Source organism: Tamandua tetradactyla, chromosome 1 (assembly GCF_023851605.1).
Source record: "Tamandua tetradactyla isolate mTamTet1 chromosome 1, mTamTet1.pri, whole genome shotgun sequence".
NCBI lineage: Eukaryota > Metazoa > Chordata > Mammalia > Pilosa > Myrmecophagidae > Tamandua > Tamandua tetradactyla.
The window spans coordinates 47,366,548-47,384,532 of NC_135327.1; the positions used below are offsets into that span (position 1 = coordinate 47,366,548).

The 17,985-nt window shown below is 35.1% G+C and overlaps 1 protein-coding gene across 8 annotated transcripts in view; it reads left to right on the plus strand.

Moving 5' to 3' along the window:
- The window catches only part of TASP1 (taspase 1), a 490,143-nt gene that overhangs the window by 105,856 nt on the left and 366,302 nt on the right, over positions 1-17,985 (plus strand). For all 8 annotated transcript variants that reach the window (XR_013157441.1, XR_013157446.1, XM_077115178.1 and 5 more), the window contains exon 7: positions 7,645-7,724. Coding sequence is in view for 6 of the 8 variants with exons in the window: in XM_077115178.1 (XP_076971293.1) it covers positions 7,645-7,724 (80 nt within the window). In the remaining 2 variants the exon portion in view is untranslated. The remainder of the gene's footprint in view (positions 1-7,644; positions 7,725-17,985) is intronic.

Consider the following 17,985-nt stretch of genomic DNA (forward strand, 5'->3'; position numbering starts at 1 on the left):
GATATCTCATTGTGGTTTTGATTTGCATTTCTCTAATGGCCAGGGACATCGAGCATCTCTTCATGTGCCTCTTGGCCATCCGTATTTCCTCTTCTGAGAGGTGTCTGTTCAAGTCTTTTTCCCATTTTGTAATTGGGTTGGCTGTCTTTTTGTTGTTGAGATGAGCAATCTCTTTATAAATTCTGGATACTAGACCTTTATCTGATATATCATTTCCAAATATTGTCTCCCATTGTGAAGGCTGTCTTTCTACTTTCTTGATGAAGTTCTTTGATGCACAAAAGTGTTTAATTTTGAGGATTTCCCATTTATTTATTTCCTTCTTCAGTGCTCTTGCTTTAGGTTTAAGGTCCATAAAACCGCCTCCAGTTGTAAGATCCATAAGATATCTCCCAACATTTTCCTCTAACTGTTTTATGGTCTTAGACCTAATGTTTAGATCTTTGATCCATTTTGAGTTAACTTTTGTATAGGGTGTGAGAGATGGGTCTTCTTTCATTCTTTTGTATATGGATATCCAGTTCTCTAGGCACCATTTATTGAAGAGACTGCTCTGTCCCAGGTGAGTTGGCTTGACTGCCTTATCAAAGATCAAATATCCATAGATGAGAGGGTCTATATCTGAGCACTCTATTCGATTCCATTGGTCGATATATCTATCTTTATGCCAATACCATGCTATTTTGACCACTGTGGCTTCATAATATGCCTTAAAGTCAGGCAGCGCGAGACCTCCAGCTTCGTTTTTTTTTCCTCAAGATGTTTTTAGCAATTCGGGGCACCCTGCCCTTCCAGATAAATTTGCTTATTGGTTTTTCTATTTCTGAAAAATAAGTTGTTGGGATTTTGATTGGTATTGCATTGAATCTGTAAATCAATTTAGGTAGGATTGACATCTTAACTATATTTAGTCTTCCAATCCATGAACACGGTATGCCCTTCCATCTATTTAGGTCTTCTGTGATTTCTTTTAGCAGTTTTTTGTAGTTTTCTTTATATAGGTTTTTTGTCTCTTTAGTTAAATTTATTCCTAGGTATTTTATTCCTTTAGTTGCAATTGTAAATGGGATTCGTTTCTTGATTTCCCCCTCAGCTTGTTCATTACTAGTGTATAGAAATGCTACAGATTTTTGAATGTTGATCTTGTAACCTGCTACTTTGCTGTACTCATTTATTAGCTCTAGTAGTTTTGTTGTGGATTTTTCCGGGTTTTCGATGTATAGTATCATATCGTCTGCAAACAGTGATAGTTTTACTTCTTCCTTTCCAATTTTGATGCCCTGTATTTCTTTTTCTTGTCTAATTGCTCTGGCTAGAACCTCCAACACAATGTTGAATAATAGTGGTGATAGTGGACATCCTTGTCTTGTTCCTGATCTTAGGGGGAAAGTTTTCAATTTTTCCCCATTGAGGATGATATTAGCTGTGGGTTTTTCATATATTCCCTCTATCATTTTAAGGAAGTTCCCTTGTATTCCTATCTTTTGAAGTGTTTTCAACAGGAAAGGATGTTGAATCTTGTCGAATGCCTTCTCTGCATCAATTGAGATGATCATGTGATTTTTCTGCTTTGATTTGTTGATATGGTGTATTACATTAATTGATTTTCTTATGTTGAACCATCCTTGCATACCTGGGATGAATCCTACTTGGTCATGATGTATAATTCTTTTAATGTGTTGTTGGATACGATTTGCTAGAATTTTATTGAGGATTTTTGCATCTGTATTCATTAGAGAGATTGGTCTGTAGTTTTCTTTTTTTGTAATATCTTTGCCTGGTTTTGGTATGAGGGTGATGTTGGCTTCATAGAATGAATTAGGTAGTTTTCCCTCCACTTCGATTTTTTTGAAGAGTTTGAAGAGAATTGGTACTAATTCTTTCTGGAACGTTTGGTAGAATTCACATGTGAAGCCATTTGGTCCTGGACTTTTCTTTTTAGGAAGCTTTTGAATGACTAATTCAATTTCTTTACTTGTGATTGGTTTGTTGAGGTCATCTATGTCTTCTTGAGTCAAAGTTGGTTGTTCATGTCTTTCCAGGAACCCGTCCATTTCCTCTAAATTGTTGTATTTATTAGCGTAAAGTTGTTCATAGTATCCTGTTATTACCTCCTTTATTTCTGTGAGGTCAGTAGTTATGTCTCCTCTTCCATTTCTGATCTTATTTATTTGCATCCTCTCTCTTCTTCTTTTTGTCAATCTTGCTAAGGGCCCATCAATCTTATTGATTTTCTCATAGAACCAACTTCTGGCCTTATTGATTTTCTCTATTGTTTTCATGTTTTCAATTTCATTTATTTGTGCTCTAATCTTTGTTATTTCTTTCCTTTTGCTTGCTTTGGGGTTAGCTTGCTGTTCTTTCTCCAGTTCTTCCAAATGGATAGTTAATTCCTGAATTTTTGCCTTTTCTTCTTTTCTGATATAGGCATTTAGAGCAATAAATTTCCCTCTTAGCACTGCCTTTGCTGTGTCCCATAAGTTTTGATATGTTGTGTTTTCATTTTCATTCGCCTCGAGGTATTTGCTAATTTCTCTTGCAATTTCTTCTTTGACCCACTCGTTGTTTAGGAGTGTGTTGTTGAGTCTCCACGTATTTGTGAATTTTCTGGCACTCCACCTATTATTGATTTCCAACTTCATTCCTTTTTGATCCAAGAAAGTGTTGTGTATGATTTCAATCTTTTTAAATTTGTTAAGACTTGCTTTGTGACCCAGCATACGGTCTATCTTTGAGAATGATCCATGAGCACTTGAGAAAAAGGTGTATCCTGCTGTTGTGGGATGTAATGTCCTATAAATGTCTATTAAGTCTAGTTCATTTATAGTAATATTCAGATTCTCTATTTCTTTGTTGATCCTCTGTCTAGATGTTCTGTCCCTTGATGAGAGTGGTGAGTTGAAGTCTCCAACTATTATGGTATATGAGTCTATTTCCCTTTTCAGTGTTTGCAGTATATTCCTCACGTATTTTGGGGCATTCTGATTCGGTGCGTAAATATTTATGATTGTTATGTCTTCTTGTTTAATTGTTCCTTTTATTAGTATATAGTGTCCTTCTTTGTCTCTTTTAACTGTTTTACATTTGAAGTCTAATTTGTTGGATGTTAGTATAGCCACTCCTGCTCTTTTCTGGTTGTTATTTGCATGAAATATCTTTTCCCAACCTTTCACTTTCAACCTATGTTTATCTTTGGGTCTAAGATGTGTTTCCTGTAGACAGCATATAGAAGGATCCTGTTTTTTAATCCATTCTGCCAGTCTATGTCTTTTGATTGGGGAATTCAGTCCATTAACATTTAGTGTTGTTACTGTTTGGGTAATACTGCCCTCTACCATTTTGCCTTTTGTATTATATATATCATATCTGATTTTCCTTCATTCTACACTTTACTCCATACCTCTCTCTTCTGTCTTTTCATATCTGACTCTAGTGCTTCCTTTAGTATTTCTTGCAGAGCTGGTCTCTTAGTCACAAATTCTCTCAGTGACTTTTTGTCTGAGAATGTTTTAATTTCTCCCTCATTTTTGAAGGACAGTTTTGCTGGATATAGGAGTCTTGGTTGGCAGTTTTTCTCTTTTAGTAATTTAAATATATCATCCCAGTGTCTTCTAACTTCCATGGTTTCTGCTGAGAAATCTACACATAGTCTTATTGGGTTTCCCTTGTATGTGATGGATTGTTTTTCTCTTGCTGCTTTCAAGATCCTCTCTTTCTCTTTGACCTCTGACATTCTAACTAGTAAATGTCTTGGAGAACGCCTATTTGGGTCTATTCTCTTTGGGGTGCGCTGCATTTCTTGGATCTGTAATTTTAGGTCTTTCATAAGAGTTGGGAAATTTTCAGTGATAATTTCTTCCATTAGTTTTTCTCCTCCTTTTCCCTTCTCTTCTCCTTCTGGGACACCCAAAACACGTATATTTGTGCGGTTCATATTGTCCTTGAGTTCCGTGATACCCTGTTCAAATTTTTCCATTCTTTTCCCTATAGTTTCTGTTTCTTTTTGGAATTCAGATGTTCCATCCTCCAAATCACTAATTCTATCTTCTGTCTCTTTAAATCTATCATTGTAGCTATCCATTGTTTTTTCTATGTTTGCTACTTTATCCTTCACTTCCATAAGTTCTGCGATTTGTTTTTTCAGTTTTTCTATTTCTTCTTTATGTTCATCTCATGTTCTCTTCATGTCCTCCCTCAATTTATCGATTTCATTTTTGAAGAGGTTTTCCATTTCTGTTCGTATATTCAGCATTAGTTGTCTCAGCTCTTGTGTCTCATTTGAGCTATTGGTTTGTTCCTTTGACTGAGCCATATTCTCAATCTTTTGAGCGTGGACAGTTATCTTCTGCTGCTGGCGTCTGGGCATTTATTCAGATTTCTCTTGGTGTTGGACCCAGCAAGGTTGTAATATTTTTCTGTGAAATCTCTGGGTTCTGTTTTTCTTATCCTGCCCAGTAGGTGGCGCTCGTGGCACATGTTTGTCTGCGGGTCCCACCAGTAAAATGTGCTGTGGGACCTTAAAGTTTGGAAAACTCTCGCCGTCCTGGGGGTTCGCTAGCCGAAGCGGCTTGAGCCGGCCCGGGGTCCGAACGCAGGGAGGGTTGCTGGTCGCCGCAGCCAGGGAAAGATCCCGTCCGAATTTCCTAGTCGGCCCTGGGCAACAAGCGTGGCGGGAGGGCGCCAGCGGCAGCGGCCCGCCCGAGAGAGTGCACGTTCCCCGGGAGTCACGGGGTCACCGTTCTCCGTGGCCTGGGGGTTTCCGATCCAATTCTCTCAGTTGGTCCGGGGGCTGCGCGTGGTGTGGGCGCCAGTCGCCTTGGTTTCAGGGGACCACCTCTCCAATTCTCCCAGCCGGCCCAGGAAGGGGGGAAGGGAGTAACTCCGGCCGCTTGCCACCCCGCCCGGTAAGGCCCGCGCGCCTCGGCGATCTCACCCGAGCTGCTTCTCTCAGCCAGCCAGCCGTTCCAGGATGGGGTACGCTGTCTTATTTATCTCTGTTGTGGCTTTGGGCGCTTTCTGTATCGTTTCTACTCCCCTAGTAGGTGTCCTGGAGAAGAAACTAAGATCCGCGCGTCTTACTAAGCCGCCATCTTCCAGGAAGTCTGTCTAGCTGATATTTTGTTTAACAGATCAGAATTTTTCAGTTCTTGTTTGCTTATTTCTTGTTTTACCTGTATGATGCCTTTTTTATTCCCCCCTTAGGAGGGTCTACTTTGGTATTATAGGCCGCAGCTGGATTTTCCCAGTCCAAACTGGTCTCCTGTCAGGAGGAAAATGTCACCTTTGTCAGTTTTCCCTGAGGGTGTGACACAGCATATTCAGAGGATTTCCTATGAAGCCTCTGGATTCTGCGTTTTTCCTGTTCTGCCCAGAATGTGGTGCTTTTCTGCCTGAAGGTCCCACCAGCATAAGGTGATGATGTGCTACCTTTTACTTCAGCGGACTCTCCCTACTGGTGGCATGGTTGAGACAGAGGAGAGGTTGAAGGCTGGCTTTAATCATTTCACTTTTGCAGACCCTGGGGTCTGAATTCCTTGAGGGAGGATTCCACCTGAACTGGGCCCTACCCCTCTCGTGGTGAAGTCACAGGCTCCAGACAAACTCTCAAACAAGCTTAATTCTCCCTATACCTGGGGCAGTTGGAGCCTGAGAAGCCCTGCAGCAGTATCCAAAGAGTAGTCAAGACGTAGAAACATGGCCATAAAAAAGTAAAAGAAAAATTCTCTTTAGAACAGGACCCACTTTCCTTGGTTTTGCCAATCAAGAGCTTAAGTTGACATGTTGCTTTGTATATCTCCCTGTCCTATGTGCCCCCTCCTTTTCCTTCAGGGTCCAGACCCTTTCAAATATTATGTGCCATACAGTCCAAAAAACCTGTGGTTTTTTGTGTGTGTTTATTTATTTATTTATTTTTCTTTTCCATCAGTCCTGTTCTCTCTCTGCTCCAGGACAAAAACCAGTAACCTCAGCTTTTACTTGAGGTTCAGCTGAGCTGAAGACCTATTTTTAGTAGTCCGAATTTGTTAATTAATTCTACAATTGGACCTAGGCTGTGCCCAGCCAGTGCTGCTGGTAAAGTCTGTTTTTTTTCCCCTCTGGGAAGTAGCCTGTGGGCAGCAGCACCTTCTGCTGCAGCTTTGGAAACTCATGGTTCTGGGTGTCTCGCAGCCAGTCCAGCTTGTCCAGACTGGGGTATGCTGTGTGTCCGGTCACTGATGTGGCCCTAGCAGTTGTTCTGTACTGTTCCTGGCTATTTACTAGCTGCTCTGAAGGATGAACTAAATCCCACACCATACTAAGCTGCCATCTTGGCCCTTCTCTCTTTAAACATCTTTAACATCTTCACATGATGTGAAGTTATTTCTATATGAAATTCTTTTTCTAGAAGAATGAAAGTGCTAAAATTACTGTTAGAATAGCTCAAATTCACATCTGCAACTAAGCTTCTGTGTCAGTTATTCTTTCATGTGAACTTTATGTGACAGCTTTTCTTTGCAGTTTCTTTGAGGTGGTCTTCATTTGGTACCAGAATAGGAAAAAAACCTTCTCTTTTCGAAACCCCCTATAATTTTAAAAAGATAGTGATTTGAAGAGGTAAAATTGGTTTACTTTGTTGGTTCTCTCCTTTCTGTTTTAATGTTCTGTGCACTCCCACCCTTATTTTAACTGGTAAGCTGTGATTGGCTTAGCCATTCTGTTTCTTGTTGGAACCATTTGGATCTATTTCTGTGTGTCTATTTAGATTTCATTTTGCCAGTCTGACAGTGGTTTTCTTTTTAACGAATCTGTGACCTCAGTATGTATTACTTTGAGTTTTTACTGTTGCGGTGAATAGAAGAACAGAAACAAAAATAAAGGAGTGGAAAACTAACACATAGGCACAGGTTCAAGGAATCCATTACTACCTGGCTAAGATCTTTTAAGAAGTTCACCCTGAAAAGAGATGAGATGATTGATGTTTATGGCAAATGGTTGCTATTACTAGTTGAGGGTAGTTAATTATCATGCATGCTCTTTGAAATCTTTGAAAGTAAACCTTTTATAGTACCTACTTATTCACTTTATTATGATAAAACTTGCAATTTAAAGTATAAAAAGTTTATTTTGGGGACACTCTGTAGACTTAGTAAGTAAAAAACTGATGCTGATGATTATGTGTATATTTTTGTTTCATCAAGACTTAGAAATGTAATCATGTATTATTGGGTTTGGGTAACTCTAGATGTAACCACTCATTTGGGGTGGATCCAGTTGTTATACTAGGCAACAATACCAAATCTGAAGACATTCACTTCAACTTAGACTCTTAACCTAATTAAATGGCTATTAATGTGAGAATTTGAGAACCATGTTGATCCAAGATAAATTTTAAATTTTTTGCTTGGAAGTCATTTCTTTTTATGTCTTGTTATATTGAATTTTACCAATCCTGTTAATTATTGAAAATGAAATTATAACATTTCCAAATGTAAAATTTCCATTTGGGGAAATTTTAATAGTTTTTTTTGGCATATAGTCAGATAATTATTTGGGGGTAAATATAGATTTATGTTTAAATGCAAGGCTTTTTTGCAGTTTTCTTAATATTTACTGGTGTTATTATATTGAATATGTAGGAGAATATGACTGAATTTTTGTTATTAGCTTTTTAGTTGGAGAAGGAGCCTACAGATGGGCAATAGATCATGGGATACCTTCTTGCTCTCCTAACATCATGACCACAAGTGAGTACAAATATATCACAAAGTTAAGCTGTATGAGCATATCCCTGAAACTTTTACTTTGCTTCTGTTGTTACTTGTTTAGTACAGGTGTTTAAGGAAGAAAGCATATATGTTGAAATATTTATAGTTATATAAAAAGTTATTTGATTTAAAGCTGTTTATATTTCTGAGGGCCCTATTGCCTTCTCATGCTTTTATAAAAGTATAACAAAAGGATCCCATTGAAATAATTACCATTAATAAATTATAATCCACTCTCTAAAAGGAGAGAGAGGGTAGAAAACTTTGCCCCTGTGCTTGAGCTGAGGAAGGATTTTTTACGTAAAAGTGCAAGGGAAGGAAACATAACATTGCAACATGAATTAAAATTGAAAAATACTTGTCACATAACAGAGAGGTTTATATCTGTCGTCTATGAAGAAGTTTGCCAAATTAAACAACCACAAATACAAGTAATACCTGAATAGAAAAATGGACAGAATCATAAAAGACAATGTAACATACCTAAGTAGAAAAATTCAAATGAAAACAGATACATTAAATTTGCTCCCTTTTAATTGGTGAAGGGTTGAAAAATATATTACTGTTGATAAGTGTATGGAAAAAGGGACATGATGCATTATAGGTACAAATATATATTTGCAGATATTTTAGAGGACAACTAACTTATATAGATCCTTTCTAGGGACCTCTAATTGGAAATATAAAGAAAGGTTTGTATACTCAGTGAGTATTTTTAGTAATATAGAAAATTTTTATAGAACATATGTCCAACATAGAGAATGTAGGTGTGCCAGGTTGAAGTTATGTACCCCAGAAAAGCTATGTCCTTTAATTCTCATTCAATATTGCTGGGTTGAATCCTTTTTTGGTCTTTTTTAAAAAAAAATTTAATGTTTTAACTTTTTTTATTGTGTGATATAACATATATACAAAGCAAAGAATGGAAAAAGCAATAGTTATAAAAACTTTCTTCAACAAGTAGTTACAGGCCAGATTGTAGAGTTTGTCATTGGCTACCATACCATCATCTCAGATTTTTTCTTCTAGCTACTTCAGAATATTGTAGGCTGTAAGGAATATATGTATTTTTATCACCAGAGTTGATGTTTTTTTCCCTGAAAAATAACATATATACAAAGAAGCAATAGATTTCAAAGCACAGCACAATAATTAGATTTCAGACTTTGGTATGGGTTAGAATTCTACCATTTTAGGTTTTTACTTCTAGTTGCTGTAAGATACTGGAGACCAAAAGAAATATCAATATAATGATTCAACAATCCTACTCATTTGTTAAAATCAACCTTCTCTGTATAACTCCACTATCACCTTTGATCTTTATCCCACTCTTTAGGGGTATTTGGGCTATGTGTATTCTAACTTTTTCATGTTGGATGGAACTAGCTGCTGTTCTGGAGAGGCTGTCTGCATTTCAGGCTTATCTGGTCTAGGAATCCATGTGGAGGTTGTAGGTTTCTGGAAAGTTACCCTAGTGCATGGAACTTTAGTAGAATCTTATATATTGCCCTAGGTGTTCTTTAGGATTGGCTGGAATGGTTTTGGTGCAGGTTTGGCAAATTATGATCGGTAGTGATAACTAACTGAAGCTTGCATAAGAATGTCCTCCAGAGTAGCCTCTTAACTCTATTTGAACTCTCTCAGCCACTGATATCCTATTTGTTATACCTCTTTTTCACTTTTTGGTCAGGATGGCATTGTTGATCCCACAGTGCCAGGGCCAGACTCATCCCTGGGAGTCGTCTCCCATGCTGCCAGGGAGACTTTCACCCCTGGATATCATGTCCCATGTGGTGGGAAGGGCAATGATTTCACTTGCAGAGTTGCCCTAAGAGAGAGTGAGGCCACATCTGAGCAACAAAAGAGGTCTTCCACAAGTAACTGTTAGGCATACCTATGGGTAGGCTAAGCTTCTCTGCTACCTACATGAGCTTCACAAGAGTAAGCCTCAAGATCAAGGGCTTGGCCTATTGATTTGGGTATCCCTAATGTTTTGCAGAGTATCAGGAGTTTACCCTGTGGTAAAGTTTAATTGTTCCATATTTTACCCCCCATCCCTCAAGGGACTTTTCCAATACTTTTGATTACCTGCTTAGTATATCCTGGAATATGTGGGTATAATCATTTTTGATTGTTTCCATGGAGTTATTACGCACCCAGTTGCAGATGGTAGCTTTTGATTAGTTGGTTTCCATGGAGATGAGTCTCCACACATTCAAGCTTGGTTTGCTTACTGGAGCCTTTTAAGAGGAATTATTTTGGAAAAAACTTTAGAGCCACCAGAACCACCAGAGTCAACAGAATGGATAGAGCCCTGGGGAAGCTATTGAAGAAGCCTGGAGAGAAATCTAGCAGATGTTGCCATGTGCCTTTTCAGCTGAGAGAGAAATCCCTGAACATCATTGGCCTTCTTGAACCAAGGAACTTTCCCTGGGCATCTTAATTTGGACATTTTTATAGGTTTGCCTTAATTTAGCCATTTTCATGGCCTTAGACCTGTAAACTTACAACTTAATAAATTCCCCTTTTAAAAGCTGTTCCATTTCTCTTTTGTTGCATTCCAGCTGTGTCCAAACTAGAACAGTATGTAAATAAGTTGTCATATATTTTTATAGTGGAATGTTATGAAGCAACTAGAAGTCATTATGAAGACTAATGCCTGATAATAATTAAATCTAAAGTAATGAGAGACAAAACTGAAAGTTTGTAAGTGTGTTTTATACTTCTATTTTATAACAAATCATAGGTATATATTTATGCATAGAGAAGACATATTTTAAAACATGTACTACTTATTTTTTAAATTGAATTTTTGTATTTATCAAAGTAATGTATGAATCTGGTCAAGTCGTAAAGTGAGAAATCCTTAGCTCCAGGAAGCCAAATTGTATAGAAAAGAAAATGATTTCTTAGGAAGTATATACTATGGTTCTAATTTTAATATATTCAAAATAATGTAAACAGTGAATATTAATGTAGCTGAAAGTTGTAATATAGGGCAAGTGGAGGAAAGAGAAATGTGTGTATGGCAGGGAGGCAAACAGTATGAGAGTTCTAAATTTTCATAGTCCCCGTCTCTAATTCTTTCTTAAAATCTTTCCAGTGGTACTTATTTTAGAGTTCCTGTATCAGTTGAACAAATCTGATAATCTGGCAGTTACATTTATTTTTTTTTATTCAAGATGCTCCACTTGGAACCTTCAGTCTTCCTGTAGTCTAGAGTGAGTACTCATTATTAAATCTGTTGCAATTTGTAGTATGTGTTTTCTCTTTGGAAGAAAACTTAAAATCTTCTTAATTCCCATATTATGATTATAACAATGATGCTCCCCTGAGCTGAGTCCTTTTTTTGTTCATTGTACTTGGTGCTTTTTATGTTCTTTCAATCTGGAAAATTCATGTGCTTCAGTTTTGGAAAATTTTTGAAAACATGTACAATAATTTCTACTATATTTTTGCTTTTCTAATTTCTGTTAATTAGATGTTGGCTTTGTGCTCTGATATCTTGTATCTTTTTAGAAATTATTTTTCTCCTTTATTTTTGTCTCTTATCTTTTGTCCTACTTTCTGGGAAATTTTTTCAATTTTAGCTTCCAAGCCTTCTACTTCTACTGGATTTTTAATTTTGGTTTTCATAATTTTACTCTCTAGGGATCCCCTCCCGGTCTTTCTTTCTTTCTTTCTTTTCCTGTCCTTGCTTCATGATCACAGAATTTTTGCTTATCTCTCTTGGGATAAAATTTGTTCTTTAAATTTGTTCTTGTTTTTTCACTGCTTCCTTTGTTTATTTTTCTGGTCAATTTGGACCCAATGCACGTTAGCACATTTCTTCAACTATCTTGTGATGTTCTGCTGATTTTATATTCTTGTGTGAGGGACTTCAAAGCCATTTAGAAGCTTTGTTTGTACATGCATAGGATTTGACCTCATAGTGTGTATGTAGTGTGATCAGAAATTTTTGTTGGGGAACTCCCAGGTATTCTTCTAAAGAAATCAAATGCCTATAGGTTCTTCTTTTTGCAGGGCAATCACCAGTATGTTGGTTACAGAACAAGGAGAGGGGTTGGAGGTTTCTTTTTTCAGACTTACCTGTAAATTTGATGTTTTCTGCAAGCATGAGGAGGGGATTTGGGCTTCTGTATGTTCCTTATAGATAACCTCAGCCAGTTCCATTTTTAGCCTCAATATGGCTTTCAGAGATACCAGGTACCTACTATTATAAGTTCTTCTGATGCTTCTATGGCATAAATTAGGTTGCTTTGGCAGGGATTAGTTGGTTTGTGATGTCTTGGCTATCACAGGGTTCATATTCCTCTGTTCAGTTAGTTATTATTTGTCCACTTGTTTTCTGTTTTCGAAAATTGTATTGCTAGTGCACTTCACATTATCTTCATTCGTTTTTCCATTCCTTGTATATTTGAAGCTTTCCCCCCCTTAAATTTCTTTTTGGTAAGGTTTTAGTAGTGTGTGGAGATAAACACATGGGTTCAGTCTGCTTTTTACTTCACAATATTTATATGAAAAAAGTGTTATAAATGACTATTACTAGATTTTACAGGCTGACAAAAATATTTTTGACTATATGTTAGGATTTATGTTTGTAAGAGGAAAAAAAATATGCTATAAATTTCTCTTATATAACCAAACAGCCAAGAAATGTTCTTTCAGTAAATAAGGTATTTATTTGAAGGAAAAGTGGTGTATGCATCTGTTTCTTTTACAAAAAAGATGTTAGTGATATGTGATGAGTTTATAAGAATACTGAACTGTTATTTAGATTTAAATATAAAATCCTATCTACCTATATTGTTTTATTTCAAGTGACTTTTTTGACAACAGTATATAGTTTGGTCATATATTTTAATCCCCTTTAGGAATTTGTCTTTTATTTGGCATATTTAGACCATTTATACATAATATAATTATAGAAATGTTAGAACACTTAATGTATTATTTAGATGCTACAACTTAAGTTTGCCATCTAGTTATTTTTGTTTTCTTGTGTTCTATTTTTTCTTCCTTGCTTTCCTATTAATTAGTTGAATTTTACCAGTTTGAGTGATACATAGAAACCTTATCTCTCTTTAACATTCTTTTACTCTCCCTTGTGTTATTTTCTCCATGTACATTTAGAATCACATCAGATAGTGTTGTAATTTTTGCTTTAACCATCAAGCATTGTTTAGAAAACTCGAGGAGAAAAACATCTTTTGCATTTTACCAATTTTTTCTTTTTATTGTTCTTTATTCCTTCTTGATCTCTCAAGGTTCTTTCTTTTATTATTTCCCTTCTGTCTAGAGAACTTCCTTTAGCCATTCTTTTAGGGTTATAAGCTAGTTATAAATTTTCTTGGTTTTCCTTTATCATGGAGTGTAGTTGTCCCTTCATTTCTGCAGAATATTTTCACCAAATGCAGGATTTTGCAATGATGTTTCTTTTCTTTTAGCATTTGAAAAGTATGCCACTTCCTTTTGGCCTTTATGGTTTCTGTTGATAAATACACTGTACTTAAAAGAAATTCCCCTTTAGGTGATGTATCATTTCTGTCTCACTGCTTTCAATATTTTTTGTCTTTAATTATCAGATAGTTAATTATGCTATGTCTTGGTTTGTATTTCTATGGGTTTACCTTTTTTGCAGTTTGCTCAGTTTTTTTGAGGATTACTACAGGTTTATATCTTTTGCCAGATTTGGACATTTCATCCATATTTCTCCGAGTACATCATCAGCCTTTCTCCTCACCTCTGGAGTTCTAGTGACATGAATATTGGATCTTTTCTTTTAGTCGAGCAACTTCCTGAGGCTCTATTCATTTTTTCCCCCTATTTTCTTCTATTGTTCAAATTAGGTAATTTCTATTGTTCTATCTATACACTCAGTGATTCTTTTCTTTGTCTCTTCCATTCTGTTATTGAGCCTATCCACTGAGTTTTTAATTTTGGTTATTCTTTTGTTTTGTTATAAAGTTTCCATCTGTTTTTTGTGAAACCACAAAATTTCTTTACTGAAACTTTGTTTTTTTCATTTGTTTCAAGTGTGGATCATAATCCTTCGTTGAAGTATTCTTATGATAGCAACTTTAAAATATTGTTCAGGTAATTCTAACATCTCCATCATCTCAAAGTCACATCTATTTATTGTCTTTTTTCATGCACTTTGAGATCTTTCTGGGTTTCGGTGAGATGAATGATTTTCAATTGAACCTGGACATTTTGGTTATTATTTTATAAGACTCTGAATTTTACTGAACTTCTCTATTTGAGCTGGTTTTCTCTGTAGCAAAAAGGAAGGGGGATATACCTCATTAAAATCCAGTGGTGGTAGAAGTCCATATTCTCTGTTTAGTATCCATTCATTCTCATGTGAGGATTACTCATTACTGCCAGATAGGGTTGACACTTCTGGCTCCTCACTAAACCTCTACTGACATCTCCCTTCCCCAAAGCAGTAGCATTGCTTCTTAACTGCTCCTCTTATGGCTTCCACTGACACTTTGTTGTGGGGAAAGTGACCTCTTTACCTCTGGTGATTATGAAAGATCTGAGTAGGCTTCTTTTGACACCACCACAACAGGGAGGGGAATTTTGCCCCATTACTTCTGGGTGGGGTAGAAGTTCATTCTCCCCATGTGGTGTCCCCTGATAGAGCAAGAGGAGGGGTTCTTTTACTGCCCAGTCTGGGTGGAACCTGGCTCCCTGCTCAACCTTTTGATACAACCCTTGTTATAGCCTGGTGAAGGTGGACATCTAGGCTCCTCACTCAACCTTTGCTGGGGTGATTGGGAGTGAGATCATAGATTCTTTCTGAGTGTTTGTCTAGGGCAGAGCAGTTATTGCATAAAACTTTTCTATTGCTAGGCTGCCTCTTTTCTAGTATTTTGCTAGAGAGCGTAGTCTTTTGTTTGGACTCCTTTTGCTTGTACCTGTTAGGTATTCCCAGGTTACTGGCTTCTTCAACTCCAAGTCTAACATTCATGAGGTAAAAAGAAAACCCAAGAGAGTCATTGCTGTATTGTCCTTTGGACCTTAGTCCCTAGCCACTTTTCTTTCTTTCTCCATCTCTCAGTCTCCTTATGTTTGCATTATATATAATGTTCAGGGTTTTTGTTTATAGTTAGCAGGAAGGTTTGGGAAAATTATATCTACTCCTTGGAAGCAGAATTCTATGTCTTTTTTTTTCTAATAGTTTATATCTATTTTTCTTACATTTAGATGCTTGTAATTTAATAATTGATGAACATATTGCTGGGCTAAACTTGTTAATGTCTTCTGAAAATGTCACAATCAAGGATACGTACCATATGGTTATTAATAACCCTGTTTTCTTCTTTTAAAGATTTATAAGAGCCCAAGTTTCATATTATTTCTATTGGGAAGCTGTCATTTGTAATAGCTTTGTAAGCTAAAATCATATTCTTTTAAACCAAATATTGTATTTATAATTATATATAATTTAGGTAAATCTTTTTTTATTATTTTCATTGGGATTATGTCCTTAGTTATGGTCTTGTTAGAGAATATTCTTTTAAACTAGATATTGCATTAATAATTATATACTGTTGTTTGGTTATATTGTAACATTTCTTCTTTAAAATTTTTACTTTGTTTTCTGTTGAGTAATCATATTTGATTTTGAAATGAATTTTTTCAAATTATAAAATAATTCCTTGGTAAAAATATAAATAATGTTAATTTAAATAAAGTAGGGAATAAAGCTCCATATTCCTAGCCTCCAGAAATAATTGCTGTTAACAGTTTGTCATATCTTTCAAAACATTTTTCCCTTGCAAATTAAATATGCACGTATATATGTATATATGTATATATTTATACATATATAAACTGTAAAAATGGAATTATATTATATTCTCTCATAATCTGCTTTTTAAAATTTACTTTAAAAGTTATTTACTACATATTTACTAATTTTTATTTTAAAATTAATTCCTAAAATTATATTTTCATGGCTATAGTTTCATGTCAATATATTTGGCTCTCTCTCTTTAAAATGGGTGAATTTTAATCTATTTTACGGTTTTGCCAGAATTTATTCAGCCACTTGTGTATTTTATACTTCCAATTTTTTTCATTCTCTGCAGTGCTCCATTGATTTTTTTCTTTTAACCATATGTCATTGAATTCTTGTTTGATAATTTCCTTAGTATAAATTTTTCAAAGAATTGCTGGTGGTCAAAGTGTAGGTCAGTTTTGGAGATTGTTTAGCTATAATTCACCCTACAGAAATTTTGAAACATTTAAACTGTCACCAGCTGTAAGAGTCTTTTGTCCCTAACCTTGTCAAAATCTGGCATTATCAATGTTTTAAATATTCAGTAATTTGATGAATGAAAAGTGATGATGTCTGTTTCTGTTGTATTTAAAAGAATGCAATATCTTTTTCTTATGTTAATACTTTTTCTTTTCTTATGTTAATAATTAATTTATTTTCCTTCTTTGGAAATTACCTTCTTGTGCCCTTTACTCATCATTTTTAAGATGTTTTTTATTAATTTTGAATGAAGTCTTTCTATTTTAAGGATATTAATCCTTTCTCACAAATATTTGTATGTACTTCGAACATTTTAAATATCTAATTCATTCACCTTTGTGGGTTTTTTTTTTTGCTTTATAGAAATTTTAAATTTTGTATACAAGTGTTATAATCATTCATCCTTTTAATGTATTATGTCTTTGATATTATTTTAAGGAAAGTCTTTTATTTTAAAATTCAAACAAAACAAAATCGAGATGAAAACGTCAGGTCTCTCTCAAAAAAGTATGATATTTGTGCCTATCTTTTTCTCTGATGGTTATTTTTTTGGACCTTTTCCCCGTTAGATATTTTTATTTTTTTATTCCTAAATACTTTGAGATTTCATTTGTAGGTATAGAAACTAATTTTTTATTTTTTCCAAGTATATAATTTATTATCCCAAGACCATTTATTGAATAACATATCTAGTATGAAATGTCTCTGGTCACAAATTTCTACATAATATCCATGGGTTTGTTTCTGGATTTGTTGTTTGGTTCCATTGATATTTATGTGTATGTTTGTCCCTTTGCATGCCATTACTAAAATATTGTTTTTAGACTTTATTTTGAGGGCAACTCTCATACTTTTCCCACCCCATGTTTCTAGCAAAACTGCCTTCCTTTTATCAAAGTTTTCTCTGTATTAAAATTAAATTTTTGTCGTTTTCTAAAATTAATTTAGGTAATTTGGGGAAAATTGGTTGTTAACAATATCGAGTTTTCCCATCCAGAACAGATTGGACTTCCCATTTATTCATAACTGTGTTTGTTTTTCAGTGAAGTCTGATAACATTTTATAATTTTCTTTTAATTTTCACATTTTATGATTAGTTTATTATAAGATATTTTGCTATTTTGATTGCCATCTTGAACAATATCTTAGTTTTTATTAATTTTTTTGTAAAATAATTTTATTCAGACTCTTCACATCTTTCTTTAATATGACTTCCTCATTACTAAAGCTACTTTAAAATCATTTAACTTATTTTTTTCACAGCACATCATATTTACTTTTGCCAAAATTATCGAGACACAGCACTTTTTGAATCTGGGTGTAATGCTGGAAAATTTATTCTAAGTAGCAGTTACTAGTTTCTGTAGTAATAGTACAAATATTCATTAGTCTTATCAACATAGATTTGCATATTGCTTTTTTTAACTTTTTTAATAGTATAGTTTAATGTATATGCAAAGCAAAGAAATAAAAAAGTAATAGTGTTTCAGAGCACTCCTCAGCAAGTTACAGGACAGATCCCAGAGTTTGTCATGTGCTACCATATGATCCTCTCTCAGATTTTTCCTTTTAGCTGCTCCAGAATATAGGAGGCTAGAAGGCTTAAATATATTTTTATCATCACAATCAATTTTTTTTCCTTCTTTTTTTTGTGAAAAATAACATATATACATATACATAAATAAATTTCAAAGCACAGCAGCACAGTTAGCTGTAGAATTGACATGGGTTGCAATTTCACAATTTTAGGTTTTTAATCCTAGCTGCTCTTAAATACTTGAGACTAAGAGAGATATCAATTTAATGATTCAGCATTCATATACATTTGTTACATCCTGTCTTGTCTATATAACTCCACCATCACCTTTGATCTTTGCATCCCTCTCTTTAGGGGTGTTTGGGCTATGACCATTCTACATTTTTGATATTGGAAAGGTCTGTCATTAATATGGGGTAGGGAGATGGAACTAT